This window comes from Carassius auratus, chromosome 15 (assembly GCF_003368295.1).
Source record: "Carassius auratus strain Wakin chromosome 15, ASM336829v1, whole genome shotgun sequence".
NCBI lineage: Eukaryota > Metazoa > Chordata > Actinopteri > Cypriniformes > Cyprinidae > Carassius > Carassius auratus.
In genome coordinates this window covers 11,480,036-11,501,330 of record NC_039257.1, presented here as the reverse complement: position 1 = coordinate 11,501,330, position 21,295 = coordinate 11,480,036, and the positions used below count along the sequence as shown (strand labels likewise).

Below are 21,295 nucleotides of genomic sequence, written 5' to 3'. Positions count from 1 at the left end.
TGTCCAGGTGTTCATTACACTAACAATAGAGCACATACGTCACCATGTACTGTAGTCCACGCTCGCTTCTGTGACACTCATTACCAATGCAGCTGGGTTGTTAATGCTCTTTTTGTTTAAGGTAACACCGGCCTGGATTTTAAATACAGATGAAATAAATTAGAGAAAGGCTTTGGTGTTGATTTGTATGTGCGTGTTCTGCTGATTTGTGCTTTCTGACGTTTTGAGCCAGTGATTTCACTATTACCTTGCAACAAAACCATTTACATACACAATTACTTTGTGGATCAGCCAATTCAGAAAGTATTCCAGAGTCACAAACTCCTTCAGGCATCCACAGAAAGAGAGTGACATGACAGATTAAGAACATTGTTGTTTTCCCACTCTGAGATGTTAGTATGCAGAACATGCTCTTATAGGAGTCAAAGCAGGTACAAAGTGCTACAAATAGAAAAATGTGCCACTGTGGCTGGTTTAAGAAAGCCACTCACAATGCCCTCCATCCATGGTGACACTTTGACAGCAGTTTTTCAAAAACAGAGGGACACAACAAAGCTCAAAAATAATCTTTGGGTACAAGTGGAGGACAGTATGAGAGACCGTTACTAACTGTCTGTGAAACTGATAGAGTGTGGAACAGAGCAATAAAGTAATGGCAGAACATCCTAGAGGAACGTTTGAGTGGAAAGCATTTCTAAAAGGATCTGACAGATTCCATATTAACAATGCGATTCTGTGCAAGGAGGTTTTTTAAATGATAATGTTTCTGAGAGCACTGGGGAAAGTCCTCTTATGGTTTCATTTCATGTTCTTAATTAAATAAAGCAAGAACTCTGTCGTCTCTCACAGCAGTATTCTCATTAGTGTCGATTTAAATTAGATTAATTCAGTGCTGAGGCTGTAAACTTAATCCATCTTTCTCTTGGAAGAGTCTGTTTGCGTGAGAAGCGGAGGCGTGTTTTAGATGAATGTCTTATTTTACATTTTATGGTTTGCGATGACAACATGCTGGGCATGGGTGACTGCATTACTGTAATTTAAGCTTATGTAAAACTGGGGCCCAAGGGCAGTCACCATGATGTTGAGCTTCAATTACTCCACGTCTAGAAGCCCATTGCCTTGCTGTGGAAAAGCTTACATTGACCACAGGCAGCATGTAATGCACTTTTTATTGAAGCTATAAATTGACAGGGAAAGGTATTTCATATTTGGATAAAATCATGTTGAGAAGTTAATTAATTAGAATTTTTAAATTTTAAAGTCAGCATGAAACCAAAATTTCTAATGTTCATTTTGTTAGTGCCCATTGCCAGTCTTCCGCTCTGGAATGGCGTTTCTTCTCTGATGACGTCAGTTTGACAGTTTGGTCAGAATATCCTTTACCACACCCCTCCAACCATTAGTTTGTTGCGATTGAGCAATGTAGAGGAGGAGCGCAAAAATAAAAGCCCGCCCTCTATTCAATATTGCATTTCAGTTGAAAATAATTATACTGAAATAAAGTAGGCAGCAATGTCTTCCACGGTTTAAATACCTGTGCAGTGTCAGTGTGCATTGCATATTTCTATGCCTGAAAATAACTCATAATTATTCTCTTAGACAAACTGTTTCTTTTATACAGACTTTCACTGTCAATAAATGAATAGGCCTTGGATTATACTTTATATCACATGTGTAGTCAGTGGTTCTTTAGTGGGGGCTTCTTTTAAGAATTGTTTACTGAATGGTTCTTTGGAGAATCAAACATTTCTTTTCTATGAGATTGCTGGGGAAACCTCCTTTTGGAAAAAAAAATGTCCTCCTTTTTTAAAATAAGATTATTGTTTATTTTTCAATATTATTTAGAATTGTTCACTTAAAAAAGAAGGAATTCTTATATTTTTCTCAACCAATGTTGTTACAAACCTGTATGACTTTCTTTCCTCTGTGAAATATAAATGAAAAAAAAAAAATTGTTTTGCCCATAGAAATGCTAAATTCCACATAAAAAAGGTCCACAAAACAACATCTGCTATAATATTAGTAAAAATTATAATATTTTAGTACATGGGATTAATTTTCACTACAATCGAAAATTAAAGGTATACTCCACCCCAAAATTGAGATTGTGAAGAATTTTTTGTCATTGATCACGTACCCCCAAGTCTTTCCAAACCCATAAAAGCTTTGTTCGTCTTTTTAAATAAATTTGTCAGAACACAATTTAAGATGTTTTGCCTGCATTCAGCTCATAATCTCCAAAATGGAGCTACGGTGATGTGGAGAGAAACCGAGGAGAGGAATTGTTGAGTAAAGTCATTATTTTTGTTTTCTTCCTGCACAAAAAGTATTCTCAGCTTCATAACATTACGGTTGAACCACTGATGGCAGACGGACTATTCTGACGACCTCTTTCATACTTTTCTGAACTTTGACAGTGTAAATTACTTGGCAGTATATGGGACAGTCACAAGCCTCCCGGTTTTCATCCAAAATATCTTAAATTGTTTTCCGAAGACGAACGAAGCTTTTACGGGGTTTAGAACGACATGGGGGTAAGTGATTAATGACAAAAAAAAAAATATTTAGGGGTGGAGTATCCCTTCAATATGATAAAACTGGGGCAGCTGAGTTTGTATGAAATGACAGAGCGCGAGTCCGCGGAGTGATACCAAATATGAAAGTAGCAGTGGTTTCGTTTTACAGTGAAGAGTGGACTCATATTATACAGCTATACAACGTTTCCATGGAGTCGGTGAGAAAATAATTTAAGCTGCGAGAAGGTATTTTCCCCTCCAACACCCCAACAGTAATGATGTCCTTTTATACAGTAGCGCTTCTTGCAAGAGAGAGAGAAAAAAACTCTTTGAGGCTCCAGCGAATCGAATCAGATCAGAGTGAAGTGAACTCACTGAGGTGCGTCGGGTTTTCTGCCTGGCCTGCAGTGCATCAGATCATCTACGCCCCCTCTGGGTTTTGGTCGTGATAGATCCTCTCAATTTCTAAGAAATAGATTTTTACCTCTTTCTAATTCTCTGCCATTATTCAATCTTACAGATCTCGGAGTTGAAAATACGTTCCACTGTAACGCGTCTTAAAATGAGTTCAGTAGGGGCTCGCGCCGCTTTGTAAGGAAATGTTCTGAGAGCACTTTAATCAGCGGGACTCTCTTTTCTTCTGTCCCTAATCTCTAAACTTTGAGAGGCAATTACCAGAAAAAACAAAGAGTCTTTTTTTTTACTTAAGAGGAGCACACCGACCTTACTGAACAAAATCTGTCTCTGTAGATCCATTTAATGTGTCGTTGAATATTAAAGATCATCGTGAGAGAAGTCGCTGACCCGCAGTGTTTTTAGTGCTAGCATCTTCTATCGTACTCGAAATAAAAGCACTGCACTCTTGTGGTAAAAGAATACATAGCAGAAATATGTAAATATGTATGTAGTTGTCAGTTTATAAAATGCCCTCGGGTATGTAGACATATAGTTAACAAAAACCATGTAAAAATGTTCGTTACATTACCGGAAATAAAACTTTAACTGAAGAAATATATAACCTCTGTCACTGTTTGTGCCACTCTAATTGAAGAATGACCCGATATGTGACACATTTAATTATTTTTCTGGACATTTTCTAGTTGGTAGACACTAGTGGAACGTGTTATGAGATTGCATTCACGTCAGTTTAACTTCAGTTGGTTGAAATGTATTTTTTACTAAGTTCTGATAGTTATTTTCTAAGAGTTTCTTACATTGATAAGTGTGGGATAAATATAAAATAGAAATTTTTTTGTGACCTCAATATGCTGATGTATTGGTCTGTATTTGTGACGTGTGACACTTTCATATTTTGAGAAGTTGCCTTTGTCTTAACTGTTCTAAACTATTCATTAAACGTAAATGCACAAAATGTGAGTTTTAAATCCTCTAAACAGCCAAAAAAAACGAAAAGTGTATATCAAAAGGTTAGTGTGCCTTAAACGTCTAGTTCAGTCAACTACAGTTACACTGTATGAACCACAGAGGGAGACAAAGACCATTGTTGACAATGCCCTCTCTGTTCATTAGTGACATTACATATTCATTATATAACTAGAATAGTTGTTCACAATGTGTGATCATACAGATCAGCTATGAAATTAATTCAGAAAACATGATCAGCGTTGTAAGATAATTTGCTTTTTACCACATACTTTACATGTGATTTATAAGTGCACATACGATATAGTCTATGGTAACTGTGGTTGTCTAAGGTGTTGATAATCTAGCATGCTTTCTCAAAGCTTTAACTTAAAAAAAAAAGTGTGTGTGTGAGTTAGCACACACATATGACATGCCATATGTTAAGGCTGGGGGGAACTGACTCAAAATAACAAGTATTCAGACATTTTTTGGAATGCATCACCTGGTTTAATATACATGACAAGCTTTGACAAGTGATGAGCAGCTCTATCATAACAGGGTAGAGCAAGCGCAGTGTTTCTGTGGCGGCAACTGTGACCTATATAAAACAATGCAAAAGGCAAAGTTAACAGCAGCAAACCGGCACCAATAGAAAGAATACATGAAATATCCAAATCTATAAATTCATTATAGCAACAGTGGAAAAGGGAAATACAAACACATAGTCAAGTGTTCTTTTAACAGCTGAATAGATTGTGTTATTAGTTCCAACAACTGTTCACAGTCAATCTGAAAGGAGCATGTAGAATTATAAAGCAAGTGTTTAAAGTGTACAGATTACTCACTGCTGCTGCTGAACATCACTGAACAATAACAACAGGTTAGGCAATGTGGCTTCAGTACAAACTGCCATTGTTTGAATAATGTCATAATTATGCCGTTCAGTATTAATCTGGCTTTAATGCTGAAAGATGCAGAAGACAAACCGACTGCTATGACCAATGTAAACACAAATGACACTGCTGTACACCGTATGTCCTCATTACAGCTGTTTCACTGATGACTGATTGCAAAGTGGCAAAGCGGAGTTTGTTTGTTTTTTAAATAAAAAGTAATAAAAACCCAAAATACTACAAAGGGGTTCCTTGTATAGAAAATACAATAAAAACCAAGTCTAATTAGAATCCAGACTTATCTTCATCTATTTCTATCAAAAGAGTAAGAACAGCGTATACCAAAGAGGGAAAGGCTCACAAGGGCACTGTGACAGTAATGATTGACATTTGATTAAGAAAAGTGCGTCTATAGGCAGTATGATAGCTCTTCAGCTCTGGGCTGCTGTATTTGTGTCTCTACTAAGGCAAGAGTTGAGGACGGACACATACAGATCCTGATCAGTCTGAGATTAGACGTGTGTTACTGCTGACCTCCACTGAGGCAGCGGGAGATAATGAAGCAGTCGAGAGTTTGTTCCGCACATCACATTATCAAGATGAGAGGGATTTGATTTGGCAGGTTTTCCTGGTTTCTCAGAGCAGTGTCAGAACAAGATCAGTGCCTGGTCTCCATTTTAAACTGGTTGCTATTAAGAATCGTCAGTACCTGAAACAAAAAGCAATGTCCAGATTTGGTTAGCGGAGATATATATTGCGCCATGAATCAATCTATCAATCTATATATCTATATAAACATAGAAATTTCAATTTGATTATTAGATAAAGATTATTAGAATTACTGTCCCACAAACATTTTGTTTGATTTTGTTTTTGTATATATAAAAAAAAAAAGCTATTCTTAAAAAAATAAAATAAAATTAATTAATTAAAAAAAGGTTAAAAAAAAAAAATTAGTTTATTTTTCTAAATTATTAGAAAGTTGGAATAATAATAAAAAAGTTTAAAATTGCAACCATGCAGCTATTCTTAAAAAAAAAAATAATAATAAATAAATAATAATAATATAGGCCTATGTTATTAACTTTTAACTATTTCTATGAAATTACATTTAATATGAAAATTAAAATAGTAGTGAAAAAAAAAAAAAAAAAAACATTTTTAGAAATGCCATTGTGTTCCATTAATAAATATCTACACTTCCACAAAACTCAAATCATTTTTGTAGAAAACTCCACAGGGTTTTCTATTAGAAGAGGATGTTACATAACCCCCATCAGCAACAAAAAGTCCTCCTCAAATTACAAATCACTCCAGTTCTGATAAAACATATCAGATGACATTGCAGGAAGCTGCATAGAAATACAAATTAAAAAAAGTAAATAAAAAAATCGAGCAGTGCAATTTAGAATAAACGGATCCATGTCATATCACATCTATCAATGCATTCTCATATTCCAAATCACTTTACACAATGTAAAACCATCGATCAAGGAGATAACAAAGAGTACAAACCCTGACCTACTGTAAGCATTACCGTGGCTGTAATTTACTTCTCATTGAATTATCTTGAGAGATTAGCTGTAGTTAGTAATTGCTTGGAGACAGAAGAGTGGCATGGGATGGGAATGAAAATCCGGTGATGTTAAAGGGGTCATGACATGAGAAATCAAATTTGCCTTTATCTTTTGGCATATAAGAGGTCTTTGTACTATTAAAACACCCTGTAAACTTCATAGCTTAAAAACCATCTCCTCATTATAAACAAAGTTCGAAAAACAGCTCGTTTGGCATCACAGGGGCACAGACATTTGCATAAACATTGCCTCCAGAGCAAGAAATCGATGAATAGTCATCTTCTCACCGCAGGCCCTGCCCACCAGCACTCAGTCGCTCAAAGGCTGACACTTGATTACGCTAAAGGTGAGGGTCGCGACTCGCGTTGCGTCAAAAGAAAATATAAATTACTGTTGAAACGGTTTCCTATGCTATGATGTTAGCCAATCATAACAGTGACCAATTACTGACAAGCCTTAAAGGACACACCCCTTAAAACAGTTCGTTTAGAGAGAGGGTCAGAATAAGGGGTTGAAAGTAATTTTTTCATATTTTAATTTGTTTTGTTTTGGGGTTTTTTGTGCAAAAAACGTTAAAATTATAAGTAAACTTCAAGGAACATATTAAATAATAATAATAATAATAATAATAACAACAACAACATGTCATGGCCCCTTTAAGAAAGGATGTGAACAATGAAAGAGAAACAGACAGTGATAGTGGATGGGCTCTAGTCAGCTACTCTGGATGAGTGAGGAATTGTTAATGATGTTTCTAACTGAGAGGGAAATGCAAAAATACCGTAAAGGTGTGAGAACTTTATTCCGTTACAGCGGGACCCGGGTTTTCTTTATTTTCAGAGGGAATGGCTAAGTAGTCTGTCCTGTAGACAAATAGGTACAAAAGAAGAAGGCAAAAACTAAGAGTTGAGGGTGCACTGCGGCACCAACTTAACCAGGACTCCTACCATCACCACATTAAAGCCACTGTTCAACCAAATTATAGCTTTTAATTTTTTTTACTCATCATGTCATTCCAAATCTGTATGGTGTTTGTTTCCATGTAACACGAAAGTATTTTTAATGCACCTCTTGCACAATAAATCATTTTAAGGATATTCCTACTGTACTGTACCTCACCTAATGCTTAAAATTGTCAGGGAAACCTGATGTATTTTGGTTGAGCCATTAAAAAAAAAAATACAATATAACAAATTATTAAAATAGAATTTATTATAAATATATTGTTGTCTTTAATAAAAATTGCATTAAGATATTAACAGATGCACGTTTTAGGTAAACATTTCTTTTCTGCTATATATATCTGTGCTATATAAAGACAGTTCATAGTGGACAAGGGCTCCAAAATATGCAGATTAACCCTTAAAATATAATACAATTAATTTAAGTACAAATGTAAGTCATTATTCACCAATAATCACTATGTGGTCATTGTATGACAAGCGGTGCAATGATTGTTCACAAATTTATTTTTTGAAGAGAGTAAAAAAAAAGTGACACCATACAGGTCTGGAATGACATGAGGCAAGTAATCAATGACAATTTATTTTTTGGCTGAATTATCGCTATAATATTCAGTGACTCTGATTTTGAAAACTCGATGCTGAAGTTTGGGGATCTCCGTGTATTTTTCCTGTTGGCAGAGTGAGGACAGCAATATAATCACATAGTGTATTCATATGACCGACAAACAAATCAAGAAGAAATGACTGACAACAAACTAAGCAGTGGTAAAGAAAGAGTAGAAAGAAAAGAGGCTTAAATGGTCCAATGCTGTGTCAAATGACAGTAAGATCAACGAGTATCAGTTTGGAATCTGATTACAACAGGTAAGGCTGACAGGCCACCACTTTATTTCCCATATGCTCTGCATGACTGATGGGATTGAGTCACACTAATGCACGCTTTTAAAGCACTTATGTCTATTAACCGTATCGGTGTGTGTGCATGCCTGTTTTTGTGTGTAATGTAGTCTATCATGGATCCAAAACAACTCAATCTCCTGAATACGGTGTTAAATTTATCACTAATGATCGAACCTTCTAGTTTAGTCTATATTGACCGAATGTCATGTCGGAGTAAGAATTTATTTTATCCTACGTTTCCATGGAGAGCTTTGAATAATTTAGTAAATATAGATACATTTTGATGGATGTAGGAATAGTTTACCTAAAAATGAATATTTGTTCAAATTGATTCAACCTCAGGTCACCCAAGATATAGATGCGTTTGTTTCTTCAGCAGAACAGATTTGTAGAAATTAAGCATTGCATCACTTGCTCACCAATGAATCCTCTGCAGCGAATGGGTGCCTTCAGAATGAGTGTCCAAACAGTTGATAAAAAAAAAACAAAAAAACACCACAATAATCCACAAATCATTCACATGACTCCAGTCCATCAGAAACCATCTTGTGACATTTGTGAGAAACAAGTCCATCAAGGTGTTTTTAACTTTAAATCATCGCTTCCAGCTAAACTCCATCATTCTCTATCCATAACATTGCTTTCACCAGTGGAAAAGTTGTCTCTTGTCTGAATTAAGAGAGAAATATGCACAGACCAAGCCCTGTTCAAGTGAAAACAGCCCAAAACAGTTCTAAACAAGTATGTCAGTGGATTTTAATGTGAGAAGACAACAGAGGATGGGATTTTTCACTGAAATAAGCATTATAATGAATTATGGACTGGGATTTTGACCAGAAGGGACAGTTTAATGCCTTAATAATGGATTTACTTCATACCAACACACAGATTTTCACTTTACAAGACATTAATTGATGTGCTGGAGTCGTGTGGACTACTTGTGGATTATTGTGATGTTTTTATCAGCAGTTTGAACTCTCATTCTGACGGCACCCATTCACTGCAGGGCAAGTGATGTATGGCAAAATTCTCCAAATCTGTTCTGGTGAAGTAACAAACTCATCTACGTCTTGGATGGCCTGAGAGTGAGTACGTTTTTAGCAAATTTAAATTTTTGGGTGAACTACTCCTTTAAATGGTCCCCTCAAACTTGTAAACCTAAGATTGTAACTGAAGACACGTGATAATGTAATACTCACGCAGTGTCCTGAGCCAGCTCCTCTGATTTAGAGATCTTCCTGTAGCAGTAGATCATTTCCACCAGCAACCAGAATGTGAGAAACACCAGCAGCACATACATCATGATCTCGGAGTACAGCGCCGTGGTGTCTACACTCGCTGAGAAAATGAAAAAATGCAATCAGAGGGAATTTTGTACAATTCATTGAGCAATCAGAGGAGGCCTCTCGGACTGATATGGTGCCACTAAGCATGTCTGTGATGAATTCATCCAGAAAGTATCTCAGACAGTCTCAAATGTACTGAAAATGAGGACAAAAGTGCAAAATGCATGAGTGGGCAAGTCAAAATATAGCTGATCTGCTGTAATGCATTAGGATTGTCATTAAAGCTATTTCAGGTCACCAGAACACTATAACCAAGTGCAACTATAAGTAACCTCAGAGATGAGCAGTCATGCTTTGCATCCAGGTTGTACTGTACTTTTTTTATATACTATTGTTATAGGAACAAAAGCATAGCATGCACAGAAGATCTGCAGAGAATCCAAATGAATCAACTGCTGGTAAGAAAATGTAATAATAATAATTATAATTATTATACATTTTTTTACATTTTATTAAGTTGATTTTAATTTAAAGGGGTAGTTTGCCCAAAAACGGAAATTCAAATACCAAATTTTTATGACTTACTTTTTTGGAACCTAAAAAAAATATACTGAAGAGTGTTGGTACCAAACAGTTCTGGTTCCCACTGACTTCCATTGCATGGATATAATTAAAATAAACGGGTAAAAAAGTAAAGGCATGATGATGCTAAGTAAATGATGATTGAATTTCCATTTTGCGGTAAACTATCCCTTTAAAGTTCAGTTAGGTATTCATTAGGCAGAAATTGATACATTTCATTTTTCTGTCTGTCCCTTAAAAGACATTACAGTAAATCATTTTGCATGCAAACACAGAAACACACAATGAAACAAACATGCTTTAGATACTTCATGTCAGCTTTCCCCGAGAACAATACGACTCTAAGGTTACATGACATACTGTAAGAAAGCTAAATTGTATTTTAAAGATCAACTCAAGTGATTGCATGATCAGAGGTTCTCAGCTTCACCCTTCAGAGCAGAAGCCCACCCACAGTGATCTGATTATATGAATAATTTATCAACAGACTGTTCTGCATTTTCAAAATGGGTTTTAAAAGGTGAGAACCACTGTATCCATCAATGATAGTGCAGCGTATGTGACATTTAAGAGAAAACAAGTGCATTTAATTCTACAAAATCCTGTACAATTGTCAAAAAGGACCTGTGATCACATTATAAAGAGTATCTTTACGAATGTCTCATGCACTGCAGTGATCTAAAATGGCATTGAATGTAAAAGCAGAGTTGTACTGTAAGTTTGTGGTTCTGGAAGGCTGCTTGCAATACAAAATATCCTCTTAACCCACCACTTAAATACAACATTGTATATTTCTATCTGTGAACCAAGACACTCGCAGATAGAGATGATGCATTGCGGTTGCATGAGTAAATAGAGACAAATATACATTAAGTAAAGTATATTCGATTGAAGTGAGAGGAAGTACTCCGCATTCAGCAATCTCAGGCATCCAGAGAATAGCATACAAACCAGAATCTTTACATTACCCCTTACAACAGATAGAGAGGTAAGTGGCTGCTTAGATAAAGCCCTGAAAACAACTTCCTGCCTTCCAATAAGTAGGCTTAAATATCAATAAAAACAGAACAGAGCACAGCATTACTAGAACAACGCAAACAACACATCCGGACACAGTTAAACAATAATGAAGGAAAGACACTGTTATGAGGTCAACAGTATCTGATTTTTAGTATACAGCCTGCGGCGCAACCATCCAAATCACACTGTAGAGATGAAGTAATCAGATCGAATATGGCTAGACATAGCAGAGTGTTCGCTCACTTACCTTGCATTTTTACCTTCAGTTCAATTGTGATTTTCTTGTTGGTGGTATGCTTGAATGAATCGAACTCAAAGAAGCGTGACACCTCACATTCGTATATGCCAGAGTCATTTGCGGTGACATTTACGATGCTAATGGAGATGTCCTGCAGGTCCTTGCTGCCATTCCATCTCAGACGGCCCTTCCAGTACATTTCTGCATCCTCTGGCTCCTGCGGCTCATGATCATACTGATAGATCTGCACAGAGAAGACGATTGTGTGTCAGATATGCTCATTTGTAGATACAATAATAAGCAGCAAAAAAAGCTAAGAGGTAATCTCACAAGCATTCTTCTGTAATCGGACGCAGAACCGTTGTAGAACCAGTCCACTTTGGTCTTGGCAGAGATCTCTTCTCGTTTCATACAGTAGATGCAGGTTAACTTCATAACACCGCCTACGGTGGCCTCCGTGTCTGATGGCACATCCACACACACCAGTCTGACCTCCTGAACTGCAGAAAACACACAGAGTATTACCACACACATGCATCTTTCATCAACACATAGGACATCCAATCATGCCCTTTGGAGTGAGAAGTTAACACCTTTCCAAAAATGTAGCTTCAATCTCTAAACACTTTATGGAGGTCAATTAAATCTGAGGCAGAGACTTCTCAAGGGAGCATCAGAGAACGAGAAAGAGAGGCAGAGGGAGATCATTATCCATTACAAGCTCCAATTCCAGCATCAGTCCCGATGCCCGCTCAGACAAAAACATACATTATTGCTGCAGACACATGCTCAGTATTGGCGGCAGAGAACGCCCCATTGATCCCCCCATTGTGAAGATTGTTCTGGAGTGTTCGCTCGACTGTGACCATAACCTCACTGCCATTGTTGAAATGCAGGCCATGTTACATAACCCACAGCCTCAAGCATAAGCTGTCAAGACTGATCGCGCCTTTTCTGTTTGAAGGGTCACATGGGCCAATGGAAATGGCAAATGTAGTTGTCCATCCCACAAGCACAGACGATGTATAATAATAACGACTAGTTGGGACATATTTCGCCACTAGTCGAAGAATGCAAAGTTAGTGGTAGATGAAATTCTATTTTAAATCTCTTAATGTTCTGATTAATACCAGACCGCCACAATCTGTGAGGAGAAGCAGTGTGAGTCACTGACACTTATGGGACCATTAAGAGCTGAATCAGTGCCATCTCTGTATGGGATCCTGTTTTTTTTAAACAGATATGTTAAAAAAAGAACCTCACATACTGTCTGTACTAATGTTCTGATGTATGATTAACAGGTTTATGTACTAGGAGATACAGTATTTAAAAGGCTATATATGACAAAACAAAATTATATTAAAATAATTTAATATAATTAAATAATAAATAATTAATTAATACAAAAATGCATTAATACATATTGAGTTCTGATATTCTGATATCCAGTAGTGCTTATCACAACCACAAATTATCTTAGAAATTACTTTAAATTACAAAAACTTACTATATAAAAAGTTATTATTATTAACATGATCAGTTCAACACATTTAAATGCTATAAAAATTCTGAAAAAATGAAGAAAAGATTTTGCAAAACACCATTAGGCTACTGTATCTCTCTTCCCTTGTTTTAAATGGCAAAATTACGTGTGTCATAATTTATTATTCAAATTATTCATTTAAAATTGCAAAACACTTACCAGCAAATATGAAGAGCAGTAGCAAACACAACACAAGCCTCATGTGAGTTGACATACTGGGAGATCTAACAACAGGGCGGCGTCTCACATTGAGTCTTCCTGTAAGTAAAGTAAGGTTAAAGAGAAAAAAGAAAAACCGTTACTGACTTGATCTTGAAGAGTTTAAACGGTTTATATTTTATATTATATAATTCAGATGTGAACGCCTATTAAATATGGGTTCAGCATCACGGACAGCGCGGTTGTTACGTTAACTGATTTATATTGCATTTGATTTCACGTCATATCACTAGCAGACTCGGAGCTGATGTTTCATACAGGTCTACAAGACGGAATGAACATGTCGTGTTTCTCAAGAAAAAGTTTGAGATTTCTTACCGAGATGCAAACATCCGTCAATGTCTTTAACCAGAAGCGGACGCTGCATTTCCATGGTGATTCTCGTGAATCTAAAGACCTGTGGATCTTAATGATTCCTGTAGAAAATTCGCGCGGAATAAAGAAATCCAGCGCCTCCCCAACGAGCTCTTTCAGCAAGTGTCAGTGAAAGATTACTGTTTCCTTTTGTTTCCTTTTACAGCCACAGGAGCAGTGCAGATGCTCCATCCTCAAACTCCGCAGCTGTAGAATAAGAGACGTCACGCCAGTCTTTGTTTTCTTACTAAATAGCCACTTACTCATGACAGACATGCTCAGTGCGCATGCGCTGCTGGGTCTACTTTCAAACTGACTTCTACAAATTTATAAGTTTATAATAATTGTATAATTTCACTTAACCTTTTTAATCACAATATTGGCTGGCCAATGGTTATGTTTTTGCATCTCACCTTTTTATAATTTTTTTTTTGTATATTGATGTGATTCAAAGTTGTTAAATTGTTTAATTTTGCTGAAAAGCCTGTAGTAGAATGTTTAATTGCAGGTTTCATTGTGACATACAGTATGACAACATTACATGTTAAAGTTTTCAGTTAAATTTTAAAGTTTTTAATAAGCTGTATCAGTGAAATTGTAGCTGAGCTGTATCATTATTGTTATTGCATCATTATTGTAGCTAAGTTGTCACTTTGAAGAATTAACCCACCTTAAACTATATTAAAATCTGACTAGCCCTAACCACTATACCGGATTGTTCTATTCAAGGCCGATGCGATAAGGGATTTGTTTATGGGTGGCAGTGGAGTCCTCATGTCCTGGCAACAGAAAGTGACAGATATGAAGCCAAAGCTTCTTCAGAGCCCACAGATTTAACACAGATCACTGAGTTGTACACTAGCATCCGATCTTCAGACATCGTCTTGTCTCTTCTCCCCTCATAAACAACATCCATCAACCCTAGCGAGAACAGCACATCATGAGCTGTATGCATCTGTAGGCTTCAATTGTCTCCGCTCGAGAACAGCATTTCATCATTCAAACCCACACGCTGGTCCTACTTAACCTACGCGTGGTCGGGGAAGCAGCTTTATCGCAATTACTGCAATTACTACATGAGTCACACCGAATCTAACCTTTCCAGTTTGTAGTCACCACTTGGATGATGACTGTTGAAGAAACTGACGAATGCAAAATGGTTTTTTGAAACTAAAAAATGTGGCAAATGTTCCAATGGGCCACAAACTTACAGCACAAAACTTGTAGACTGCATAGATATTAAAGGAATAGTTCACCTAAAAATGAACATTTGCTGAAAATTTTCCCGCTCTCAGGTCATCCAAAATGTAGATGAAGATGAGTTTGTTTCTTAAGCTGTTTGGATTCTCATTCTGACAGCACCCATTCACAGAGGATCCACTGGTGAGCAATTGACGTAATGCTACATTTCTACAATGCTACAGTGAGCAAATTTGTATTTTTGAGCGAACTATGCAAGTTAAAGGGATCATGAACCTTTTTTTATTATTTTGTACTGTTCTCTGAAGTCCACTTACAATGTTATCAAGATTTTCACAGTCCAAAACATAATTTAGAAGTATTGGGCTATTTTCTGTCCTGTTTTGATCCCCCTCATCAGAACGCTCTGTTTGAATAGGAATGGTGGATTGTAGACTCGGAAGTACGTGTTTGTTTGACAGCCCATACAGATGGACACTGCAGTGATATTGGTTAAAGGGGGGGTGAAATGCTCGTTTTCACTCAATATCCTGTTAATCTTGAGTACCTATAGAGTAGTACTGCATCCTTCATAACTCCAAAAAGTCTTTAGTTTTGTTATATTCATAAGAGAAAGATAGTCTGTACCGATTTTTTCCGGAAAAACACAACCTGTTGGACGCGTGAAGTGTGGGCGGAGCTAAAGAATCACGAGCGCCAGTAGGCTTTTGCGTTGAGAGCGTCTGGAAGCTGTGACACCGTGAGGACAAAACCAACCAAAACAAACCATGGCTAACAGTCAGATTCAGCGTATATTAATGATCCAGAATCAGATCCCGAGGCTGAAATTTAACAAGAGCAGCATCAGCAAAGGCGTCTCTATGTGGTATGTACTGAAACTGTATATATTTGCTTAGCGGTTTTGGAAAATGACTAAGTTCCACTTTATGTCGTCTTTTTTTTTTTTTTTTTTTTTTTTTTTGTAAGCTGTACATATGGAAAGTGCAGTTTGATGACAACATCGCATGTTGTTTACTTGATGTGCTTACACGCTGATAGCTAAGTTAACAACACAGAGATATTTGAAGCAGTTTTACTCACCGCATGCGGTTCCAACACACAATCGTGACCCTTTTTCGTTGGGATTGCATTATCCTTAAGAAATGAACGATGTGCAATCCGAAATGCAGGGAACAAACAAAAACACTTGCACAACTCCGTTGATGCTCTGTAAAAAATAAACTCCATCCACTGGTCCCTTAATGCTGTTTCTCTTTTGGTAATCTGTGCAGGGTTGTCTTGCCCTGGCAACCAAAAACACACTTCTTTTGTGACTTTTCGCGACGCTCTCGCTCTGATCACTGAATGAATGTCTGTGCTCAGCCTCTCAGTGCTCTGCTCTACGGGAGCGCGCGCTCTTCCGGGAGAAGTTCCCTTAGGACTCATATAAGGAAATTCCGCTCCATCTAACGTCACACAGAGCCATACTCAAAAAAAACTTTCCGAAACTTGTGACAAACCGGAAGAGGTTTTTTGGAACAAAAATACTCCTTCAAACGTACAACATAATTTTTGAAACTTTGTCCATGTTTAGCATGGGAATCCAACTCTTTAACAGTGTAAAAAACTCAGTATGCATGAAATAGCATTTCACCCCCCCTTTAAAAACACATGAATACTCAAATTAAAACTATCTGTAATAACAGACAAAGCAATAGTGATAATGTAATAAAATCAGTTACTTAAGTGTTCCAACATTACTGTCAGATGCAGTGAAATCAGCAAAGCATTGTTCTTTTAGTTTCAATCTTTCTGAAAATCCCGGGTCAGAACGTGCCTTGTTTGTAAATGAATCTGTGGTAAAATTAAGTCATTTCTTGCTGAGGTCTGGATCTTCATTAAAATGAAAGATAATCAAATAAAGTTGATTGCTTGGTTTCTGCATTTACACTACATGCGCCAATCAGTGGGCGGGGCTAAACAGGCAGTGATGTAGAAGCAGGCATTGTTTTGCCATACTATTGTCTCATAAACTTACACGGTTTACAAACTGTGGTTTTGGCAGATTAGCTTCAATATAAGATCTTTTTAGACTAATGTGAAAGTTTATAGCACAGTGACCTCTTAAATATCAAAAATTGCCCTTTTAAAAATGCTTTCAGCAGGATATAAAAATATTGCACATAAGGACAAACACTTAGGCTAATGGAAAACATCTGAGAATTAGGTTTTTTCCAACACTCCAGTAATCTGTCGGCTTTGAAATGCATATGCAAATGCTATATCTTTGCACTCACATATGCAACGACATACTCCCATCTTGCTTTTCTATAAAATAGATTCCTCTTCTTTAAAGTACCACTGGGAAGGATAATTTGTTGAGATCTCTGTTTAGATACTATCACAAACGTAAGATTTGTGTCTAATCTTACAATGAGAAAGACAACGATTTAATCTTGCTAAAGTAGTAATGTATGGGAACCCAGTGAAGCTTAAATCCAAAGGTCAGGATTACAGATTTCATCATTGGGATTATGGCTGCTTTATTATGCCGACCTCTCAGGAAGGGAACACATGGCTCACAGACCTAGAAATTATTTCTACACACAGCACAGAGACCATGTTTCCACCAGTGCCAGATGCTTTCCAATCTATTGCGACTCTTGAAATGGAACAAGAATTGAATTGTGTAAGGTAAAATGAAACTGAAAGGGATGTCTCTCAGCGAGGTTCATCTGTACAGAGCTGTTATACAGAAGCAGGAGTGCACTGCTTAGCAAAGGGAGATGTTGCCAGCAGGCTTGGTCTCAGCACAGACTAAAAATGGCAGGCCTGCTGGTTGCTATACCCACCATGCAGAGAAACCATGGCAACAGCAACGCAAAAGACAGTGTGGAGAGAGCAGGCCAGTGTAATGCTTTCATCCAGCAGTGGAGGATGAAACCCTGTCTGTTTATTATAGCGGTATGTTAATATTTGTATGAAAAAATATAAATAATTTTAATATATAATTTAATATACAAATAAAATGATTTGCTCTCTGAATCTGTAAAACTGTTTTTCTAAAACAAGAAATAGTGTCACAAAATAAAATAAAAAATGATAAAAAATTATTGTCTATTTATTAGCTTAAGTATATGAACATTGTACACTATATAAGTAAAAGCCCAAAGCCCATGTATTACATAGAAGTATAATATAATATAATAATATTGAAAATAATAAAAAACGGTTCTCCTTTAACTCTCTAAAGTCCAAATATTTAAAACTTCAATAGAAATCTGGGGTTCCTATTTAAAGCTGAAAATAAAAAGTTTTAAGATAATTGTACATTTAAAATATGAAATGGCATGTGATTAAAATGAAGAATACAATAAATAAAATAAAAAATGGTCGTTCATCAAATAAGAAAATTTCCACATTTTAAAATTTTAAATCTTAAAATGTGATTCATTTGTAATTGACCTTTACATTTTCAAACTGAAATTTATGATAATCAAATTTGTTATGAAGAAACTTTATTCAATTTAAAGTAAAAAAGAAAAAACTTAAACAAAATAAACCATTTCAATGGCAGTCAATATGTGCTCAAACAAAGATTGCCCGTAAGTCTAGATTATCTCAGTGTGATGATGACCTGCATGATTCTCAAGAAAAAGGACCTGTCTGAAACACTCTGCATACTGAGTAGGTCAAGAAATACTGAGGCTGTTATGTGTGTGTGTGTGTGTGTGTGTGTGTGTGTGTGTGTTTTAAGCATTCTTTTTTACTTTCTACTGACAAAATCTACCTCTCCACTGGATTTATGCTTTGAAGTTTAAATACAATTACAATCAAAACCTGGCATATGCCTCTTTTAAATTATTTTCACCAGGGAACACATCCTACAGCCTCATCCTACTCCATCTCTGTTAGAAACCATGTCCCATGAGGAAACACTCCAGCTTTTTAAACACCTACTGCTGAACTGTCTCTCCATACAAACCTCCAAAAATATCTCTTCTGACCTCCTCCCATCAATCTCACCTCGTAATTCCATTCTTGACCAGTGGCTCTGCTCATCACGTTTTAAAACCTCCCTTAAGACATTATTTACCAGCACCATCAGGTCTGATTCTTACCCAACATGCTAAAAGATCTGGAAAGGGCTGAAAAAAATCAAAACTGGAAAAACAACCAAACATTTTGGATCTAAGTCGCAATGCAACAGTTATCAAATATTATTGATGAGATGGTCAAAACAAAGTTTTGCCATCTTTTAGCCCTGTTTATCTTCTGTTAAGTGTGTGGCAATGTTTCCCATTCCATGGTCTTTTGAAACAAAGAAAGTACAGCAATTTATGTAATGATGCACACAAAATAAATAATGATATCTCAAGAGAATTTATACATACTGCATGGAGAGTTCACATTGTTATCACTGAATAACAACCAAGAGCAAGATTATGCAAGCCATTTTCACACATCACTGTGTGGACATGAAAACAGAAATGCCTGTCTAGCACTAAAGGAAGTCTGGTGTTATGTCCAACATTACAAACCTTTCAAATGAAATCAAAGGATATCAGGCCCTTTATTTACTGGTGTAAACCATGTAAAGTTAAGAAATGCATTTCAGGTTTACTATATTAATTTTGCTCGTCCTGTTAAACTACAGGCAAGTGAAATATGGCACCCTGTTCTATTCATTAATACATTTTTCCGGTCCAGCTTGTCTGTAACTGTTATCCAAAGGTGATTCTAAGGAATAAGCTAAAAAAAAGTACCTACATTATATCTATATAGTTCATTTTTTTTCTCTCAGTCAGTTTTAATGTAGATGGATGTCATACTTGCTATTTATTAAGAGGCATTATCAATAGACGTTTCTAGAAGATCTACAAATGGACACACTTTCCATTTAAAACATTTCTATGGCATGAATAATAAATGACAACACTTACAGGAGGATGCTCCCTTAATGGACATATCAGTGGATCTTCAGCCCTATAACAGAGGACAATATCGCTGCAAATAAGACAGTGGTCTCTGTAATAAGCGACGCTGGACTGTAGACTAGATTTCTGACTATGAGTTTATTACTCAAGTGGAGTTCTCTCAGGTATTGCAGCTGTCCGTTTGTAATGAAGAGAGCCAGGACAGAAATAGGCATGATCACAGCTACCTCCTCCGTAAATACAGCATGACAATCTGTTCATAAATAATGTACATTAAACAAACACTCAGAAAAACAGCAAAGCAAAAGCAAAAACATTTGCATTTCCTAAAGGGAATAGTGTTTGCCAGGCAGAAAAATATTTTTTTATAGTAACAAGTAAGCTCTAACAGATTAATATGCACAAATAATAATAATTATTGTTGCTGTTGCAACTAAAATAATAAAAGTTAGCATCATTGTTATTAAAAACAACAAAAATAATGGGTAGTGTCATCATTGTTGTTGCTGTTTATATTAGTTGTACCAATAAGAATAACATAATAATAATAAATGTTGTAATAATAATGTTCATTGTTGTTAATAAATATAATAATAATGTTGCCATTGTTGTTCTTAACAACAGCAATTATAATAGTAATTGTCGTTATTATTATTGATTTTATTATTGTTGTTTTTAGATTGTTGTTGTAGCTGTTATTCATGTTAGTTGTAATGATGTTGATAATAATAATATTAATGTTAAAATAATAATAATTAAACGAAAAAATGTAAGAATACATATTTATAAACTATCAAATAAAATTGTTGGTCAAATCAAATCTTAAAAATTGTAAATATTGTAATTAACTCGTAATTGATAATTTGTAATGAAGAAACTATAATACATTTTAAGGACCTCTAAAAATATAAAATATACCTTTAAAATATTGCCTTTAAGTTCAAAACTTCTAGTAATTGTCATTACTGTTGTTGTTAGTAATACAGTAATTCTAATAATAACAATGATAATAAATATGGATATAATAATGATGTATTATTATAAATATTATTATTATTATTAGCCTGCAAAAATTCTGTCAGTATTGTATTTAAAACTTTATAAGCTACTTTTCTACTTTTTTATACAAAAGCATAAAGTCCGTGGGCATTAAAAATAAATGGCACATCTAAACATCTAAGATACAGTCTGTACATGAGAGTATTATTCTGTATGAGGGCCTTGCAAACACTGCATCTGTTTCAGCAGCAGTTTGTGGAGTCAGGTATGTTAAGTGGAAAGTCCGCCTTGGATGCTGTGTGGATAGACTGTTTGTTTAATCTAAGGCGATAAAGTCAGACGGCACACAGCCAATGAAACCTTCTTGAGCGTATCAGCTCAAGGACAGAGAGTTGTAACAGTGATAGTGGCTGATGACAGCCACCGCTCTCCCTCCCTCCCAATCTGTTCACAGTCTGTTCCCCCTAGAGGAAAAGAGTTTAGCCCGGCTCTGAGCTTGAGCGTGCATGAACTGTTAGATTATTGACTGGAAAAGCCCAGAATAAACAGGCCACACATATTACAGCTCAGAAGTGCATAGAATGTCTAATTAGTAACATTTTCCCTCATTCTTGTATTGACATAAGAAATGACACTTTTAAGATTATGTTTGATTTGTTTTTATACATTTTATATATGATAATGAATTAATAAAAACATACATTGACTTTCAAAAGTTTGAG

The 21,295-nt window shown here is 36.0% G+C and overlaps 1 protein-coding gene across 3 annotated transcripts; it reads right to left on the bottom strand.

The window, feature by feature from the left end:
* Nucleotides 1–4,365: 4,365 nt before the first annotated feature.
* On the bottom strand, nt 4,366–19,720 carry scn3b (sodium channel, voltage-gated, type III, beta). Of its 3 annotated transcripts, none has more exons than XM_026282371.1 (7): nt 19,581–19,720; nt 13,045–13,143; nt 11,673–11,842; nt 11,352–11,586; nt 9,416–9,554; nt 7,133–7,214; nt 4,366–5,483 (listed from the first exon to the last, which is right to left on the bottom strand). In XM_026282371.1, the coding sequence occupies exons 2-6, from the start codon at nt 13,097–13,099 to the stop codon at nt 7,151–7,153; spliced, it is 663 nt and encodes a 220-aa protein (XP_026138156.1). In that variant the 5' UTR covers nt 13,100–13,143; nt 19,581–19,720; the 3' UTR covers nt 4,366–5,483; nt 7,133–7,150. The 3 variants fall into 3 exon arrangements, with proteins under 3 accessions (XP_026138156.1, XP_026138154.1, XP_026138155.1); XM_026282369.1 differs by lacking the exon at nt 19,581–19,720 and adding an exon at nt 13,423–13,713; XM_026282370.1 differs by lacking the exons at nt 7,133–7,214; nt 19,581–19,720 and adding an exon at nt 13,423–13,714.
* Nucleotides 19,721–21,295: the final 1,575 nt, after the last annotated feature.